This window comes from Neurospora tetrasperma, assembly GCF_000213175.1.
Source record: "Neurospora tetrasperma FGSC 2508 unplaced genomic scaffold NEUTE1scaffold_2, whole genome shotgun sequence".
Taxonomy (NCBI): domain Eukaryota; kingdom Fungi; phylum Ascomycota; class Sordariomycetes; order Sordariales; family Sordariaceae; genus Neurospora; species Neurospora tetrasperma.
The window spans coordinates 2664308-2682789 of NW_009799100.1; the positions used below are offsets into that span (position 1 = coordinate 2664308).

Genomic DNA, 18482 nt, shown 5'->3' on the forward strand with positions numbered 1-18482 from the left:
GCAACCTTCTTGACACAATCCCCGGATCAGTAAAATGGAAAACCTCTCATCCTTGCGGCTGCTCGATACCGGTTCCTATCTGGTGCCCCGCCCCCGCAGCTCCGGGCCGTTGGTTCCACATCGGAGCCGGACCCGCTGCGGTAAAAATGTTTCCACTGACCCCACTTAAAAGTTTCCCGGAGCAGAAATCCAGAAGAAGCTCGAAGAATGTCACTGAGCCTTTACTATTTCGGGGATTATTCAACTTCTCAAGTGAACAAAAAAGGTTACTTCATTCTATCTTACGGAGGGAAGTCCTAAGAGCCTAAAAGCTACACACAGGACTTGCGATATTTTTGAATACGTTTCGTCACAAGTCCGACTTCATTTTGAGGTTACGTCATTCTCGACATTAGCAACGGAAAAGTCCAAACTCAACAACCTCGAGTGAGTGAGCGGGAGTCTCACTTTTACCACAACCCAAACAACACAATCAACGCTCAAGATGGAGGACGTTACAAAATCCGCCGAGTCTCTCAACATTTCCAACGACAATGGCGCCTCTGAGTCGTCAGCTCCGGCCGTCATCGGCCCAGCTCCGCCCCCGCCCGGCGCCGACCTCTCCGCCCTTTTCGGCAACCTCCCCCCCGGTGCGCTCGCCGCCAACGCCAAACCCATGACGGTCCAAGAGACCTTCGAGGAGATGAACAAGCACCCCCTCTTCATGACCTCCCTGCCCTCCGACGAGGATAACGAGGAGCTCGCTGCCCTGCAGGCGCTCGCTTACGAGGGCACCCCCCTCGAGAACGCCCAGAACTTCAAGGAGCAAGGAAACGAGTGCTTCAAGGCCAAGCAGTGGAAGGATGCAAAGGAGTTTTATGGCAAGGGCATCGCGGTGCTGGTGAAGGCCGACAGGGAGAGACGGGATCCGGCCTTCAAGGCAAAAGTCGAAGAGGAGAAGCGGAAGCGGGAGGAGGAGGCGCGCAAGGCTCGGGAGGAGGGTGACGCCAAGGCCAAGATGGAGGCGGATCTGGAGAATGTCAAGGCTGAGATGCCTATCGCGGAAGCAAAAGAAGATAACGAGGAAAAGAAGGACGAGCTAAGCGAGGAGGAGACGATCAAGCAAGAAGCCTCGCTGCTCGAAACCCTCTACTGCAACCGCGCCGCCTGCCATTTGTCGCTCGCCAACTACCGCTCCTGCACGCTCGACTGCGCCGCCGCGCTCCGTCTCAACCCATCCAACCTCAAAGCCCTGTACCGCTCCGGCCGCGCTTTGTTGTCCGTCTCCAAGATCGCCGAAGCCGACGACGCCTGCGCGCGCGGTCTCGAGATCGACCCCTCCAACGCCGCCCTCAAGCAACTTGCTCGCGACCTAATTGCCAAAAACGAGGAAATCACCCGCAAGCAGCGGGCCGAGGAGGCGCGCCTGGAGAAAGAACGGCGCAAGAAGACGCTCAAGAAAGCGGCGCTCGAGGCACGCGGTATCAAGACCCGCTCGACCGATGACCCGCCTTCGATGGAGGATGCTTGCATCCAGCTTGTGCCTGATCCGCTTGACCCTCAGTCGGAGCTGAGTTTCCCGGTCATGTTGCTGTACCCCTTGAAGCTGGAGAGTGATTTTATCAAGGAGTTCAGGGAGACCGAAAGTGTGGGCCAGCATTTGGAGTATATCCTGCCGGACATGCCGTGGGATGAGGAGGGGGAGTATGACAGACCCGATAAAGTGGAGTGTTACATGGAGAGTGTCAGTGGCGGGCTGATCAGGGTCCCGCAAAAGGCGAGCTTGTTGAGGGTGTTGAGTAGTGGGAAGACGGAGGTGGTGGATGAGTTGGTGAGAATATTTGTGGTGCCGAAGGGGGAGAAGGCGGAGGGGTGGATTAAGGAGTGGAAGGAGAAGAAGGCGGGAGAGAAGAAGTGAGTGAGTGGAAATCGATGATGACGGGAGGGAGAACGGGAAAAAGGATTTATGATACCCAAGGTAGCCGAGTGGGAGGATGCATATGATGCGAGGAGAAAAAAAAGACGGAGAGGAGGACTGGATAGATGGACTGTTTACCTAGACATTCAGTAGTTGCAGATTGCTGTTGCAATGTCAGTCACAACATAGGGTCATGGGATAATATTGTTCGCGGTGTTTAGTTGTTCCATGCTGATCTGAATTGTCATCTGGAAGTCTGTCTCTCGAACCTCGTTTCTTGGTAGGGTATTATTCAATTCTCACTACTTCCAGCTACCGGCTCTTCCTCAGCTTTTTATGAGTGGTATCTCATCAAGGAGTTATCCTAACTCTTCCTCTTTGCAAGTCTAAGGATTCCATCCTCTATTTTCCTCATAACACAGAAAGAGCCAAACCCGATCAATCCAATCCCAGCAGACCCTTAGCAAGCTTTAACACGACGAACATGCTTCGAAGTCCATCAGTAAAAAGGCACAAGTAAAGGTAAAGATGCCTGTGTATCTCAGTGTCTTCTTTTGTGGATTGCCGATGGATAGATCATGCCCTTCTCTACATCATCAAAGTAGACGCTATGGAGAGACTCCCTCTCTGTATGCCTCAGCGCTGTTATGGAAACAGGCCACAATAGAAGAAGAGATGAAGGGATGAAAGGCAGTAGTAAGCTGCTACTGTAAGGAATGAAGATAGGGTACATAAAACAAAAAATAGAGAAAGAAGCGCCAGATGTTGAACCATTTGACCCGCTGTGACCATCAAGTCAAGACTTTTGGTTGAAGCCAATCAAATCAGACAGTCAATGACTGAATGGATGGATAGTTGTAGAAAAGTGTGAAGGTGTCCAGTCACGGGAAAGAGGAAGCAAAGTCATAGGATCAAAGGGTGGGGGTCATATGATGTGTGCTCGGACGTACCAAGAAACAAAGCAGTTACAGGTAGGTACCTCTAAGTATTTATCATCAAACAAGATATGGTGTTGGATAATACATGTATCGACACTGAAGAGAATGGGCAATCCAGCCGATAGGGACTGGGAAAAGAACGGATTTTCTTGACGACACTCGAACAGTTCGCTTTTTTCTCTCTTTTTTTTTTTTCTTTTTCTTTTTTCTTTTTGTTGAGGAGGAAAGGGGGGAAAGAGGAGGCAACCACCGTGCCAGTGCACCTTCATGCTCGCCCTGTGAAGGCAAGTGCTGTGTGAATACTTATATAAACCGGTACTTGGAGCAGACAAGAACGATGGGCAAGGACGATAGAGAATTTCAGTCAAGTACTATAATAAGGGTACCCACCTACCTACTAGGTAACGCTGGCCTGTCGTGCCTTCCCTTGTGTTCGGGCTGCGCTTTCTTCTGCCAGAGGATAAACATAGCGATGTTCCGTTTGATAGCTGAGGGGGGACGAATGTAAGTATAATGTGGTGTTATGTACAGTAAGGTGACTTATTCTACCGTAATGACCGAGCCGTCAAGGTTCTCTTCTTTTCGATTATCCTTTATCTTTTTGGCAGCCCAGAAGTCTGGGTGGTTGTAGCTGTTGCCTCCTCCTGTCTCCCTGGCTTCTGCTGTGGCTGTGTGCGTGCGTGCGTTGTGTGATGTTGGGTTGGTGAGGTTAGGTTGGCATAGTTGTCTGTGACCAAGGGAGACCAACCAAACAGATCTGATCCAAGCCGGTGAAGCGATTAAGTGACTGTGACGGTAAAACAGGGAAGGCAGAAGCGAAGGGCAGACGATACACACGCTTGTCACTTCTGGAGGGTGGGAGTTTTGCCTGTTCCTTGCAAGCTATCTAGAGAGGGTGGGAGCATGGCCTTGGGTCCTGATCGAGCACTAGGTGGTGGACGGTTGACAGTTGTTCTTGACATCGTCGGCAGTGAAGTGTGTTGGATGTGGCAAAACACAGATTCCAGTGCTGTTTCATCCATCGCATCGAAATCACTAGACAGCATCTCGTCAAGCTTCATAGTTCAGATAATCCAAGATATTGTCGAGCATTGCCGATTAGTGTCGAAAATAAAGAAAGCATCGTCAAAAATCAGAACAAAGAGAGGAAGGATATCAAAGCCAACGAATTACTTTTACCATGGAACTCAACGCAAGGTAACAATGTAGCAAAACCTAAGGAGCTATTCAAACAGGGAACGGACGCCCGTAATCCGCGGTCTTCGATAGCCGAGCACAGACTCGAGACAGTCTGTTTGACGCGATAACCACAATAGCAAAGCAAAGCAAAGAAAAGAAAACAAGGCACACAAGCTTCGCGAATGTCAAACACCTTCCTTTATTCACCGCAGCTCTCCTAACCCATCCGCCCTTCTCCTCCTAGGAAGAATTGCTGTAATGGTAGTACTTTCTTTCTTCCTAACCGTGATTTTTTCCCTAACAGGACCAAGACCAACATCAAGCAAAGAATCTGCCACGCCCTTTCTCCCCAGCACAAGAATCTGTTTTTAGCTCTCCCTAAATGTACACATGCAAACAATCTTGATTTGTGTCCCTTCAGAATGACTTTGCCCTCCCAACAAGCAACAACCGTCTCCTCTTCCTTCTGTGCTGTTGCTCGTGCTCGTAATCATCTTCATCATCAGCATCGCCATCACAGTGACGCCGACCATCAGCATCAGCTTCTTGCCCAGCATATCTAGTCATCTCGTTTGCAACGACCGAATTCTCCCTAGTACCATTACAACTTGTAGAGGGAGAAAAAGAAGAAGAAGAAGAAGAAGATGCAATGGAAGTGGAGATGGGTGAACCCAGGTAATTGCTACTTGGCGAGGGAGGTGGTGCCAATGGCTCGGTAGTGTCAGTAGCAGCAGTAGCAGTCGTAGTACCCCTTCTCAAATTGGTAGTAGTAACCACAGCCGACAGCGTAGGCGACGGTTGACCAGAAGTGGGTGGTGGAGAGACGGGTGATGAAAGAGAAGATGAAGGTGACTCTGGTCGTTTGGCAGAGGAGTAAGCAGCAGCAGCAGCAGCAGCAGCAGCAGCAGCTTCTTCTTTCTCTTCTTCCTGCTGTCTCAGATGCAAGAGTGTCAAAGCCGCCGTCTTGCGAGCCGCAAGACTTGTTTGGCCGTCATCACGACCACTACCAATGGAAGCGCAATTGAAATCCCGGCTGCTGCTGTCGCTTGTAGTGTCATTCGCGTTTTTGTCAGCCACAATGGAAGTTGAGGAGGAAGTCCTAGGTAGTGGTAGTGGGAGATGCAGATGGCCTTCGTTATCGTCGCCACATTCCATGTTTGCCTCTACTGCTATCCTCCTGGGCTGGGTGTCTAGTATGTGCTCATGCTCATGCTGGTCCTGTAAGCTTGGCCTTCTTTGACCCCTCCAGTGCATCGGTGCCGATGTTGATGAGGGAGGAGTGAGTGCTCTTTGGTATCCGGCGGAAAATTGATAAGCGCCGCGAGTGCTGTGGTCTTGACGAGAATGGCTACTAGTCTCATCACCTCCTACTCGGGAAGGCCTCCCATTAGGAAGCCTCCGCCGACCAGAAGGTACAGGTAATGAGCAGAGTTTGGAGATGGGTGGTAGCTGAGGTCTTGGGCTGGGAGAGTTAGATGATGTACGTGATACCATTGATGACGATGGTGAGGATAGTATGAGAGAAGGGGATGGTAATCCTTGTGGATGTTGGCTGGCCATGCTGTTGATACTGCCAGCTCTACTCCTGTTGGCGCTGCCTGGTTGAGAAGCCCATGGGGAGGAGGATGTTTTTCGAGGAGAGCGTGGAATGGCAGTAAGCCATGGGTTAGGAGCTTGGCTACGGGATGGCCAGTTCGAATGCGATACCGACTCATCAGGCTCATTGGAGGGAAGTGGGCGCTTGAGTGAATATCTATCGAGGGAGTTGTTGGGCGGCTGGTGATTTACCGCTGTCCATGCTGAACGGTGAGGTGCCCTTTCAGGGTATGAGATAGAAGAGTGTGTCGATGTCGACATCACAGGACAAGGCCGGCCTGCATTTGACCGCAGCAGGGGTGGTGTCCACTCGCCAGCCGGTGGCATCGGTGCCGAGATACCACGCAGCTGCGGTATAGCATCTACGCAAGAGCTCTCTTCAGCGAGGCCTCTTCTAGAGCGTACCATCCGTTGTTGCTGCTGTTGGCGGTCTCGGTGCTCTTGGTTGGGGTAAGGATGGTGGTGATGACGTTCTTGAGACACAGAGGAGGCTGTCCGAAGTGGACGTCTGGCAGGTGATGAGGAAGTGCAGCCACCTCCCCAATTGCCGTATCTTTGATACAGTTCTTGTGCCTTTCTCATTGTATCGCTTATCAACTCTGGCTTGATGATCATGATGCCGTATCGTGGCTCGCCAGGCGAGATGCACTCTGAGGGGAAGTCAGGGCCAAACAGGGGTATCAGTGCCCCGGCGATCTGGTAACAGAAAGTTGCGCATACTGCTTTGGCACAAGCGTATGGCATCCAGTACCCTATTACGACCGGTTAGCCATCATCTAGTATGGCACTGAAGTGTTCAGAGATCAATACCTTGTGCTTTGATAGCGCCTCCTGTAATGCTATATGCAATGTCTTTCAAACCGGGATTTTGATTCAACATCTTCGCAGGTGTTGTCTACACAGAGCCGTTAGAGTCAACAAAACACCCGTACAGAGGAATTGACGAACCTTTGAGTATCCACAGCACTTGAAGAAATGGGTCATCCGAACAAGGCCGACTTTGTAATCCCACATGACAGTGAACTCAGTGTTATCTCCGGGTCGTTGGAAGTTGTACTGGAAGACTACGGTAAAATAATGTTAGCTGTCACTTCGGTTGTGTTTGAGTGTACCGAGGTAGATGGGCATCTATACCATCTAGACACTCTCGACCAGTCTTGCTTTGAAAATCTCTCTTTCCGGTATTATACGGAATGTTTTCAGGTCTTTGTTGAATTTCTCCAAATGGCGTTATGCGATACCGGCGGATCTCTTGGAGTGCTATCGCATCCAGGCCCTCTTCAAAAGGGGGAAAGTTAACATCGGGTAGTTCCTCCGTCCTGGGACTGCTTCTCGAGGCTACCGGCCGAGAGAAACAAGTGTTGGAAGATGATGGAACTGGAGCCACACGAGGCTCAACCGGCGTCGGGTTGAGCAAAGAAGTTACCGAAATCATGGGAAAAGATGTCCAAGTTGATGTAGCTACGCTCGTTGATATGTCGTGGCCACTGATAACTTAAGAGTAGAGAGATGAGAGGAAAGGAAAGGATGAAGCAAGAAGATGGGATGGGGCTGAGGATGTTATAGCTCAAACGGTGCTTGGTATTTGGAGTCAGATGCGAAAAGGTCAAATTGCCCGTCAATACGCAAACAACAAAACGCTCACCAGACTCTCGCGAGCTGGCTGTGCCTAGGTGTCTTGTTGTACACGACAAGGAACCAAAGGCCCTCTTTTACCTTGACTTCCGCCATGCAGCGGTCTGCAGCCCCGGTCGACGGCTTCCTTCTCTCCGTCTTGTTGCTCGACAGTCTCGGTGCAGTTCCATTGTCTGGGGTTCCCAGGAGTCGAATTCAGAGGCAAGGATAGCGTTTGGTTCGTCCACCGCTCTTTTGGTGGTCGAGGTGAAGCCACAAAATGATTACTGACAGGCACAAGTGACGCTGAAACCACAGCTTGAACGCCCGACGAAGAAATGCAAATCACTGTGACGGACCGGTAGCAGTAAAAATAACAGTGGCTCACTTGGGTAGCACTGCCAAAAGAAAGGATGATTCAACGTTACGTCTTTTGCCAGGCCTGACTTCGGCTTTGGGACGTCCTGAGGAACCAAACGACCCCGTCATAACCACCGTAGTCGACTATGTTGCGCTGTTGCGTATATCACGCTGTTACATACAAGGCAAAGAAGAGGAACCACGACCGGAGTCCAAGCGGCTCGACAAGGAGGAGAAATGGGAATCGGCGAGCAGACGTAGTGTCATGTTTGAACGGATATCACCGAGCAAAGGACTGACACTGGTCCCAAAGACAGGGAACGATCACACGCAGCGAGGTGAAGCAGTATGTCCGTGGCCAAAGCAAAACATCAGGCGAGTTTGGCGGGCGCAAATACCGGTCAAAGATCAAGCCGGCAGGGTAATAGTTTGTTGACTGCTTCTGCCACAAGGTAAGGTGCCGGATGGCTGCAGGATGTACCGCTGGACGACGAGCCCGGGCAAAGCAACTGGGTTAAAGTTGAACAAAGACTGACCGTCGTTCAGGCATATCCATCACAGCCCAAAATCTATCCTTGACTCGACACACGTGGCCCCTTGACCATGGTTCACCCGCTTATCAAGTAAATGAGATGAGCGAGGTGGCAGGGAGAGTTGCAACGAGGCTTGCTGTATGATTACAGTCGAAGTAACAAACCGTTTGCGAGGGACTGGTGTGTTCATGGCTTCCATATCACTAGCAAAGAACAAGCAGAGCATGAGACTTGCGTCAGCATCGAGGAAGGCCCATCAGCACTCTGTGTTTACATCACCACTCAGACTTAGGCTAGGGCCTGGACCGACTGAGCAGATTACTCGCTGCAGTGAGAGGCAAGCAGTGTTGCGTTGGTAACGGCGATTTTAGAACACCCGGAGAAACAAGTGATACCCCTTGCTTCCACGAGCTCAAGCTCGATCCTTGCAAATTTGTACAAGCAGAAAATGCCCGATTGGAAGATCTTCAACATGGCCAGGGGTACAAGTTGATGATTTCTGGGGTCCGTGTTCTATCCTCCAGATTAGGGAGGATATGCTTGAGGCTGCGTCGTATCAAGCGCTAGCAAGCCAAAATCCAAGAAGGGAAAAGTTGCAGGAGCGAGAACTTGCGATAATGGACCGCGCCGAAGACTTGATGGGCGGGCAGTATCAATAGATGGCGAGTAACGCAAAATCGAGAAATCGACTGTTGGGTGCATTAAGCGGAAGACGGAGTGTGGTAAACAGCAACGGCGTCTACCAAGCCTTTGGCTGGGCCTGTGAGCCCGCAGAGGTGAGCACAACAGATTGTGGCATCCAGGCAGCATTGCTCGAGTCAAGGCTGGCTTCTCGCCAGCGCTCAGTGGATAGACAAAGATACCTTGTCTTGGCCAGCCTGAGATGGGTAGCTTCCGAGACGGGAGGTAGTGAAAGTACCAGCCATGATTGCTGCAACGGCCCGCCGGAGCGCTCCTCTCAAAGTTGACCATGGATGCCACTGCCGGCGCTTTTGTGAGGACGTGGCTGATGCGTTCCCGCAAATAGAAGCCGGACAAAGCTGGAGATAATTGAAATCTGCCCCTGAGGTCAAAGAACAGTACGCTTCGGGAGGGAATTGTAGCCGAGCAAAGTTTCTCAAGACCACCCGCGAACCTGGACATGGGGATCGTGAGTCTCTTGACGACATGTACATGGTCTAGCATGACAGGACTCGTGCTTCGCAGAAATGGCTACACCGATGCCACCTAGCAAACGACTCCCAAGCCCCAAGCCAAGTTTAGCGATGGTCCAATGGCACGTCGCAAGCGTCTAAAATATCAAATATGAGGAACACAAGTGAGATGTGTAGTTGGGAGGGGAGGAAGGCTGATCAGGAACCCCATCTTTCTGACAAACTCTTGTCAAAGGCCTCTGTACCTCATGGACATGCTCCAGTTTCAGATGAGCCTTGTGCAACGGCGTGGGATTTTGACAGGACGGAAGGGAAGGCAGAGCTTGAGGAGGTCCAGGGTAAAGAGGTCTCTAGAACCCTTCGGTCCAGGACTCTGGACATGCCGTGTATCGTGAGCAAGCTGATGTAGCCGTGTTCCGTTGCGGATCGACGCATCTGACCCCGGACATTTTCCTGCCCATCCCGCCGTGCCGTCCTGTCTCCCGCTCGCCCTGTGTTGGGGGTTGTGATGGGGGTTGTCATGGCTCAGCTGACCGCCTACCCTGGAACAGCAGAGCTCTGAGAGCCCTGACCAGGCGGTTTCTGTCTTAGCTTTGCATTTTCTCTCTGATGCTGTCCGTCTCTGGGGGCTGGCCCACGACGCCGTAACACAACATGCTTCCGTGCAGTATCGTACGCCACATATTCGTGCAAAAGAGCCCCACGCATGGGGGGCGACGACAGCGGCAAGCAACACAGCGTGTCCACGGGCGCCCTATGAGGGCCCAGCATGCAAATGGGCATTATGCCATAACACTTGTCAGGCAGAGAAGGACTGGTGTAGAATTCGACAAGTGTCTTGCTCGACGGAAGATGGACAGGCCACTGCAAGTCCTCCTTTTCAACCTCGTGCTGCACTGCAGGGAGCCCATTGCATGCCCCTTATGCCAGGCACGACCTTGTAAGGAGCGACTGCTTCGAGGCTTCATTAATATCGAGGGCTTTGTACGCCCCCAAAACAGACAAGCAGAGCCAAGCAGATGGACTGAATACCTGTGGCAGGCTGTAGACAGGACGGGGCTTTGTTTCAAAAGTGATTTGTGATTTTTTCCCCCGGGACAGAGACGATCACAGAAGCGACCCCTAGACCCAGGCATCCATCATGGCCACACTCGGGCTCGGGGAAATTCCAAGACAGAACAAGTGATTGATTCAAGCCCTTGCATGTCAGGAATAGTAACGGAACTCTTAGGTAACTGCCCTGTGCAGACTAGGACAGAGTAAAAGGAATTCCAAATTTCAAGCGTCCAATCCAGTGTCTTGAGTGTTCTGTAACGGGCCGTCAGTGACGACATGGGAAGCCGGTGGGAAGAGGGAGATGGGTGACGGGATGGATCCATTGGTTCCGAAAAGGCAGACGAAGGAGCAGAGTCGTAGCCCGTCACTCCGTCTCCCTCACTTGCGCCTCTTGTGCTCTTCTGTGACGGAGGGACACAACCACTCGCCGGGTTGTTTGTGAGACCTTGGGCGGGCCGCCATCAAATGGGAGTGGGAGAGGAAGTGGGAGAGGAAGTGGGAGTGAGAAGTTAGACATGAACGTGTGAGAAGTGATGGGTAGGAAGAGCACGGATGGGCATGGATGATGCACCCGGGGAGAGAGATGAGAGCAACGGCAAACCCAGCTTGGGACAAGACGAGGCGACAGAGCCACAAGAACAGGTGCCCTGGATACAAAGACGACCATCGGATCGTTTCAGTTTCTTTCATTCGTCTGGTGGGAAGCTGGAGGTCCCGCTAGACATGGCCGAAGTGTAGACGGTGATTTGCCGTCAGAGAATCAGACTCGAGTCTCGTTTCTTTGGTTGGGTGCACTTTTGTTTGACCGTCATTGTCGGAACACGTTTGAGAGATGGGGCAGAAAATTGACTTGGTCGATGGAAGCAAGTGGCCGAGACATAATCATGGGTCAGCCATCCGAGCAACAAGAGTCAAGACCCGCGGACGTCGAGGCGACGAACGGTATTTGTGGCTGGTGTAGTATGGATGTGTGGCTAGCTGTGAAGCGAGTGGCTGACGTGATAGATATGATCATTTATCTCCACGTGAGGATGCTCCCGCTGGCCACCTGTCTGGCAGGCTTCGCCAGGTGTGAATTCACTCCCTTGTGTTTGTCGCTTCGTTCAGTTCTGTGTCCAGCGTGTCGCGCTACTGTCGCGCCAAGACATGGGACGGTGGAGACGGGGAACAAAATGCAAGGGAAGTTTATGCACAACACCCAGCACAAGTTGCCAAGTGCTCATCAGCCGCTGTTTACTTGTTGAGCTTGTCCATCATCCACTGTAGCGACCACTGTCTCCTACCTAGTACTGTCTGGCGTGCCCAACCAACTGCCCTGTCATTCCCTTCCCGTCTTGACTCGAGGGGCTCTGTGTAGGTAAACAATTTTGACGCGCCACCCCTCCATCCATCCCTCCCTTCGTCTCACATTCAACCTTCCACTTCCTGCAAATCGTCCGTCTCCAGCCAGGAACCACGTCGGTCCCACTGCACGCACCACATTGCAACCGACCGCGTTGTCACCTTGACTTTCTACATACGACACAACGAAGTGAGAAGAAACACCACTACCACCAGAGTCCCTTCGTTCTCCTCTGCTGTGGTAATCTCCAACTGGGGCCCCTCCTGGTCTTTCCCCCCCATCACCTCAGTAAACTCTTTTCGCCGCCCTGTCCGCCTGGTCCGTCACGGTCGCGGCAAATCCCATCGCGTTGTGAATGTGCACGCCTCTCCTGTTGTCGTCCTGGGACCAACCGTTGTTGCTGCGTCTTGGAGGCCGCAGACTCGCACAGCCGCTGTGCACTCTCGCCCTTAGACACTTTTCTGCAGCAACCACACCAATAACAACAACAACAACAACAACAACAACAACATCACTACTACTTCGGTCATCACGCCCAGTACCGCCAAGATGGACTCCGACGTCGAGTCCATGTTCGAGGGGGAGTCCGACGCCTATTCACCAGAGGTGGTACGTCATGATGTCTTCTGCTTATTATGCTGTGGGTTGGAACCGAGCCCCCCTTGCCGTTGTGCGATTTATGCCATTTACGCGCTGCTTGCTTTGTTCTGCTCTTGCTTGCTTTCCACTGCCTGGGTCACTTAACTTTCTCGTCTTATGCTAACCCTTTCCTCTCTTCCGCAATATAGAAGCCCAAGGCCAAGAAACCTGCTGCCAAAAAGGCTGCCGCACCAAAGGCGCCCGCCGCAAAGAAGTTGACCCAGACCACTCTCACCGGCGCAAAGGCCGCTGGCAAGAAGCGACCAAAACCCGACAGCGAGGATGAGGACGGATCTTTTGGTAGCGACAAGGACGACGGCATGCTCGACAACACCCCTCCCAATGCCAAAAAGCAGAAGAAGGCGCCGGTCAAGAAGGCCGCCGGCAAGCCTCTGGCCGAAATCGAGAACGATAGTATGCAGATCGATAGTGTCGCTCCCGCCAAAAAGACGGGCGCTGCAAAGACGGCCACTGAAATGTACCAGAAACTCACCCAGCTCGAACATATCCTCAAGCGTCCCGACACCTACATCGGCTCCGTCGAGCGCTCCGAGCAAAAGATGTGGGTTTTCAACAAGGCAACCGGTCTCATGGAAAACCGCCAAATCTCCTTCGTTCCCGGTCTCTACAAGATTTTCGACGAAATTCTCGTCAACGCTGCCGATAACAGCCAGAGAGATAGCTCCATGACCTTCCTCAAGGTGACAATAAATCGCGAGTCTGGCGAAATCTCGGTCGAGAATAACGGCAAGGGCATTCCCGTAGAGATTCACGGCACCGAAAAATGCTACGTCCCCGAGCTCATCTTCGGTCATCTCCTGGCTGGTTCCAACTTCGATGACAACGAAAAGAAGACGGTCGGCGGTCGCAATGGTTACGGTGCCAAGCTCACAAACATCTTCAGCCGAGAATTCACGCTCGAGTGCCAGGATTCCGTCAACGGCAAGAGATACAAGCAGACATGGACCGACAACATGAGCAAGATGGCACCACCCAAAATCACCTCCAACAAGGCTGCTGATTTTGTGCGCATCACTTTCCGCCCCGACTTCAGCAAGTTCGGCATGGCTGACGGTATCGACGATGACCTGGAAGCCTTGCTCTACCGACGTGTTTACGACATGGCAGGTACTGTTAGTGGTGTCAAGGTTTGGCTCAATGGTGAACACCTCAAGTTGAACTTCAAGACATACTGCGGGCTGTACGCCAAGGCCATCGCCAAGGAGCGTGACGAGGTAGCTGACGGCGAAGATGTCACTCCTGCCACAGTCATCTTTGAGCAGCAAAGGTCCGAGGGTAAACTATGGGAAGTGGGTTTTACGGTCTCGGATGGCTCGTTCCAGCAAGTCTCGTTCGTCAACAATATTGCCACCACCTCTGGCGGCTCCCACGTCAATTACATTGCCGATCAGATCATCGAAGTCCTCATGAAGGAGCTGCAAAAGAAGAAGGGCAAGGGACACGGTCTCAAGACGGCAAACGTCAAGAACCAGTTCTTCATCTTCATCAACTGCCTGATCGACAACCCGGCCTTCAGCTCGCAGACAAAGGAGCAGTTGACGACCAAGCCCGCCAAGTTCGGCAGCAAGTGCCTGCTTGGTGACCTGTTCCTCAAGAAAGTGCGACAATCGGAGGCCATTGACAACTTGTTGAGCTTTGCCGACAAGAAGCGCGACAAGGATTTGGCCAAGAACGATGGCAGCAAGCGAAAGCGTATCAGCAACGACAAGCTGATCGAGGCCAATTATGCCGGTGGAAGATATTCACAAGAGTGTACCCTTATTCTCACCGAAGGTGATTCCGCCAGAGGTCTTGCTGTCGCTGGTCGTGCTATCTTGGATCCTAACCGTATCGGTGTCTTTCCCTTGCGTGGTAAGATGCTGAACGTCCGTGACGCCAGCGCTGATCAAATCTTGAAGAACAAGGAAGTCGAAAACATCAAGAAGTTCCTTGGCCTCAAACACGGAAAGGTCTACACCGATACGAAGGATTTGCGATATGGCCATCTGATGATCATGGCTGATCAGGATCTTGACGGTAGTCATATCAAGGGTCTTCTCATCAATTTCTTCGAGTGCCAGTTTCCATCACTCCTGCGCATTCCTAATTTCTTCCAGGAGTTCATCACGCCCGTAGTCAAGGTGTGGCAAGGTCCTAACCCGAAGAAGCCTCAAAGGCTACAGGGCTTCTTCACTCTGCCTCAGTACGAGGAGTGGAAGGAAGCTCACAGAAACGAATTGCGCAGATGGAAGTACAAGTATCTCAAGGGTTTGGGTAGTTCGACAACAGACGACGCCCAGCTTTACTTCACCAACTTGAACAAGCATCTCAAGGAGTTCGATGTCATGACTAGAGAGGAATCCGAGATGTTCGAGTTGGCCTTCTCCAAGAAGAAGGCCGACGCTCGTAAAGAGTGGCTTGCCAAGTGCGAGCCGGGCACCTACCTCGACCATTCGACCGAGAAGATCTCCTACACTGATTTCGTTAATCGCGAACTCATTCTTTTCAGTATGGCAGACAACATTCGATCGATCCCGTCCATGGTGGATGGTCTGAAGCCCGGTCAACGCAAGGTTCTATTCGGCTGTTTCAAGCAAAACCTCATTCACGATCAAAAGGTTGTTGAGTTGGCCGGTTATGTGTCCAAGGAGGCAGCCTACCACCACGGTGAACAGTCTCTGCAGCAAACGATTATTGGTCTGGCGCAGAACTTCGTCGGTTCAAACAACATCAACTGTCTCGAGCCTAGCGGTAACTTCGGTTCGCGTCTTTCCGGCGGTTCCGATGCTGCCAGCGCTCGTTACATCCACACGAGACTGTCTCCCTTGGCGCGAAAGATCTTTCACCCTCTCGATGAGCCCAATCTAGAATTCCAGTTCGACGATGGCAAACTGATTGAGCCCAAGGTCTATGCTCCCATTATCCCCATGGTTTTGGTTAACGGTGCAGATGGTATCGGTACTGGTTGGAGCACTTCCATTCCCAACTACCACCCTCTTGACATTGTCGAGAACTTGAAGCGTCGCATGGGCAGGGACTCATCTGGCGACGGGGAGGAGAAGCCCTTTGAACCCATGACTCCGTGGTTCCGTGGTTGGAAGGGCACTCCTGAGCCAGACGGACCCAACAGATTCAAGTTCAACGGTATCGTGGAGGTCAACCCTCAGAACCCCAATGAGGTTGATGTTACGGAGTTGCCCATTCGCATGTGGACCGATGATTTCAAGTCCAAGCTGGAAGAGATCATCCGTGGCGATAAGAGTCCTTCATGGATCAAGGACTACAAAGAGTACAACGACCACCAGACTGTCCATTTCATCATCGCCCTTGAGGAGAAGCACATGTCCTCGGCTCTTAGGGACGGTCTTATTGAAAAGTTCAAGCTTACCAAGACAGTGGCTACGACAAATCTAGTGGCCTTCGATACCCGTGGTAAAATCCACAAGTATGAGAACCCGCAAGAAATCATGGAGGAATACTACCACTACCGACTCAACCTGTACGGTGAGCGCAAGAAGCACTGGCTCAAGGTCTACCATGCGGACTACCGCAAGCTGCAGAATCAATACCGATTTATTTCGGAAATCATTGAGAACAAGCTCGTCGTTTCCAAAAAGAAGAAGTCGGTCCTTGTCCAGGAACTTCGCGAACGCAAGTACGAGGCCTTCCCTCCGAAATCAGATGGAAGGAATGTGAAGTCTCCTGATGAGGAGCTCGGTGCTGCGGACAACGAGGACGAGGAGGATGCCGTTGGCGGAGCCCGCGATTATGACTATCTCCTTTCGGTATGTGATATCGAGCCTACTGCTTATGTTGCCGGAAAGACTAACATGATGATAGATGCCCATTTGGTCGTTGACCTTTGAGCGCCTCGACAAGCTCAAGCAGCAGATTGCTGCAAAGAAGGCTGAGCACGATGAACTCGATGCACTCAGCGAAAAGGATCTGTGGTGCAGAGATCTCGATGCTTTCACCGCTGAGTGGGAAGAGCAGTTGAGGCTGGAAGATGAAGTCCGGAAAGAGATCAGGCAGAAGGGACGCCGCGTCTCGTACAAGGGCGGTGCTGTCTCCAGACTCAAGAAGTCCAAAGGTGCCAAGGATGACGAGGACTTCGACCCGGGTGCCAAGAAGGCCAAAGCCAAGGCAGCTCCCAAGGCTGAGACAATCAAGACACAGCAGCGTTTTCTAGAGAAGTTCTCTGGGATGGCGAAACCCAAGCCTAAGTCGACCGCTTTCACCGACGGAGCTGATGACCTCTCGGACGATGACTTCGACTTGTTGAACAAGAAGGCCCCGGCTGCAGCCAAAAAGAAGGATGAGGATGCGGAGCCCGTTACTACCATCGCCAGTGTGCGCGCCAAGCGTGCCACCATAGCGAAGCCTAAGACTTATGCGCTCAGTGATGAAGATTCGGACGATGACTTCTTGGACATCGCAAAGGCTACCACAACTTCTGAGAAAACGACCACGTCGGCTTCGGCTTCGGTTTCAGCGGCAGAACAATCTGAGCGACCTGTAGCAAAGCCCGCGAGGCGTGCTGCAGGAGCCAAGAAGCCTATCGTTGATGAGGATTCTGAATCCGATTTGGATGACTTCATTGACGACGAGTCCGAGGAAGAGGTGATTCCTAAGCCCACCACCAAGCGAGCTACCGCTGCCAAGAAGCCTGCCCTCGAAGATGAAGACTCCGATGTCGAGTTCCAGGACGCTCCTGAAGAGCCTATCCCGCCGACCCCCAAGCCGGAGGCCAAGAAGGCTACGGCCAAGAAGCCAATTGTAGTTGAAGACTCTGACGAAGACATGATGCTCAGTGAAGCAGAGAAGCCTGCGCCCGCAGCTAAGCCCGCCACTAAGCGCCCTGCTGCTCCCAAGAAATCACCTGTTCTCGAAGATGATGACTTCGAGAGCGACGCTGATGACAAGATTTTGAGCGAGGCAGAAAAACCTGCGCCGGCTAAGGCCACCGCCAAGCGTGCGGCTGCTGCCAAGAAGTCACCTGTTCTTGAGGACGATGATCTTGAGAGCGACGGTGATGACAACATGGTAAGCGAGGCTGAGAAACCCGCTCCGGCCAACCCCAGGAAGCGCGCGGCGGCCGCTAAGGCCAAGTCCTTCTTCGTAGACGAAGAAGACTCCGAAAGCGAAGCTTCTGATGACGACGACATGCTTCTTGACGTCGGCTCCCTGGTCAAGGGTATAGGAGCCCCTGCCGCGACGAGCGAGGGCCCGAGGCTCAGCCTCTTTTCCATGTCTCGGCCAGAAGGCGAGGGTAGCGGTATCGGCCTGCCCAAAGTGAAGAGCAGGGCTTTCCACACCAAAGCTTTTCTCGACAACGATAGCCAGGATGACACCAACTACGAGGCTCTTGCCAAGTCGTCCCCGAGGAAACATTCCAAGACCGGTGAGGCCGACGAGGGTTCGGAGGACGATTCCATTGGCAAGAAGGTCAACGCTGCCCCTGTAGTGGCCAAGAAGCGCGGTCGTCCTGCCGGCAGTAAAAACAAGGCCACCGACGACGACGCTGCTGCCCCGAAGCCCAAGCCCAAGGTCACCGCCAAAAAGGCTGCTGCTGCTGGAGAGACGGCCTCTGCCGTTCCGGCCAAGCTCAAGACGCTGGTCCATCTCTCGCCCGCTGCTAAGGCTTATGCCAAGAAGAACCAGAAGGCAAAGAAGCTCGCTAGTGACGACGAGGATGACCTTGATGGCGATGACATCGTCATGAAGGATCCTGCGCCTGCTCCGGTTCGCAGCAGGCCTGGTCGCGCGGCCGCTGCTAGGAAGCCGATCGTCATTGATAGCGCAAGTGAGGATGATGATGACTCGTTTGGGGATATTGGCGTGAGCAGCAAGGCAAAGAAGGGTGGTAGGAAGGTGGCTGATGATGCTTTTGATATGGAGGATAGTGAATAGACGGGTGTGGAGCAGAAAATGTGTGATGATGACACGAGGCTCGGCGGAAGTTCATGCATATAGAAATAGCTTGCTTAAAGCTGAGAAAGGCGGGTTTCCGTTGGTGTCTCTAATGATGACTCTTTGTTGTTCTTGTACATACGTGTATTTTCGTTTGGTTGGTTTGATGGGCAGGGTTGCTACGTAGGGACGATCAAGATGGTTGGCATGGTCTACTGTTGCTGTAGCTGGTTCCGTAAAGATACCACAGCTTCTGTTTTTTTT

The 18482-nt window shown here is 52.3% G+C and overlaps 2 protein-coding genes across 2 annotated transcripts; one reads left to right on the forward strand and one right to left on the reverse strand.

Moving 5' to 3' along the window:
* Nucleotides 1-4431: 4431 nt before the first annotated feature.
* On the reverse strand, nucleotides 4432-6490 carry NEUTE1DRAFT_99392 (uncharacterized protein; the record flags this gene model as incomplete). Its single annotated transcript, XM_009851171.1, has 2 exons — nucleotides 4432-6362; nucleotides 6421-6490. The coding sequence occupies 2 exons, from the start codon at nucleotides 6488-6490 to the stop codon at nucleotides 4432-4434; spliced, it is 2001 nt and encodes a 666-aa protein (XP_009849473.1).
* A 5728-nt stretch (nucleotides 6491-12218) lies between these two features.
* NEUTE1DRAFT_79101 (DNA topoisomerase 2) lies at nucleotides 12219-18412 on the forward strand (the record flags this gene model as incomplete). The annotated part of the gene is made up of 4 exons (XM_009851172.1): nucleotides 12219-12278; nucleotides 12458-13441; nucleotides 13484-16093; nucleotides 16149-18412. The coding sequence occupies 4 exons, from the start codon at nucleotides 12219-12221 to the stop codon at nucleotides 18216-18218; spliced, it is 5724 nt and encodes a 1907-aa protein (XP_009849474.1).
* Nucleotides 18413-18482: the final 70 nt, after the last annotated feature.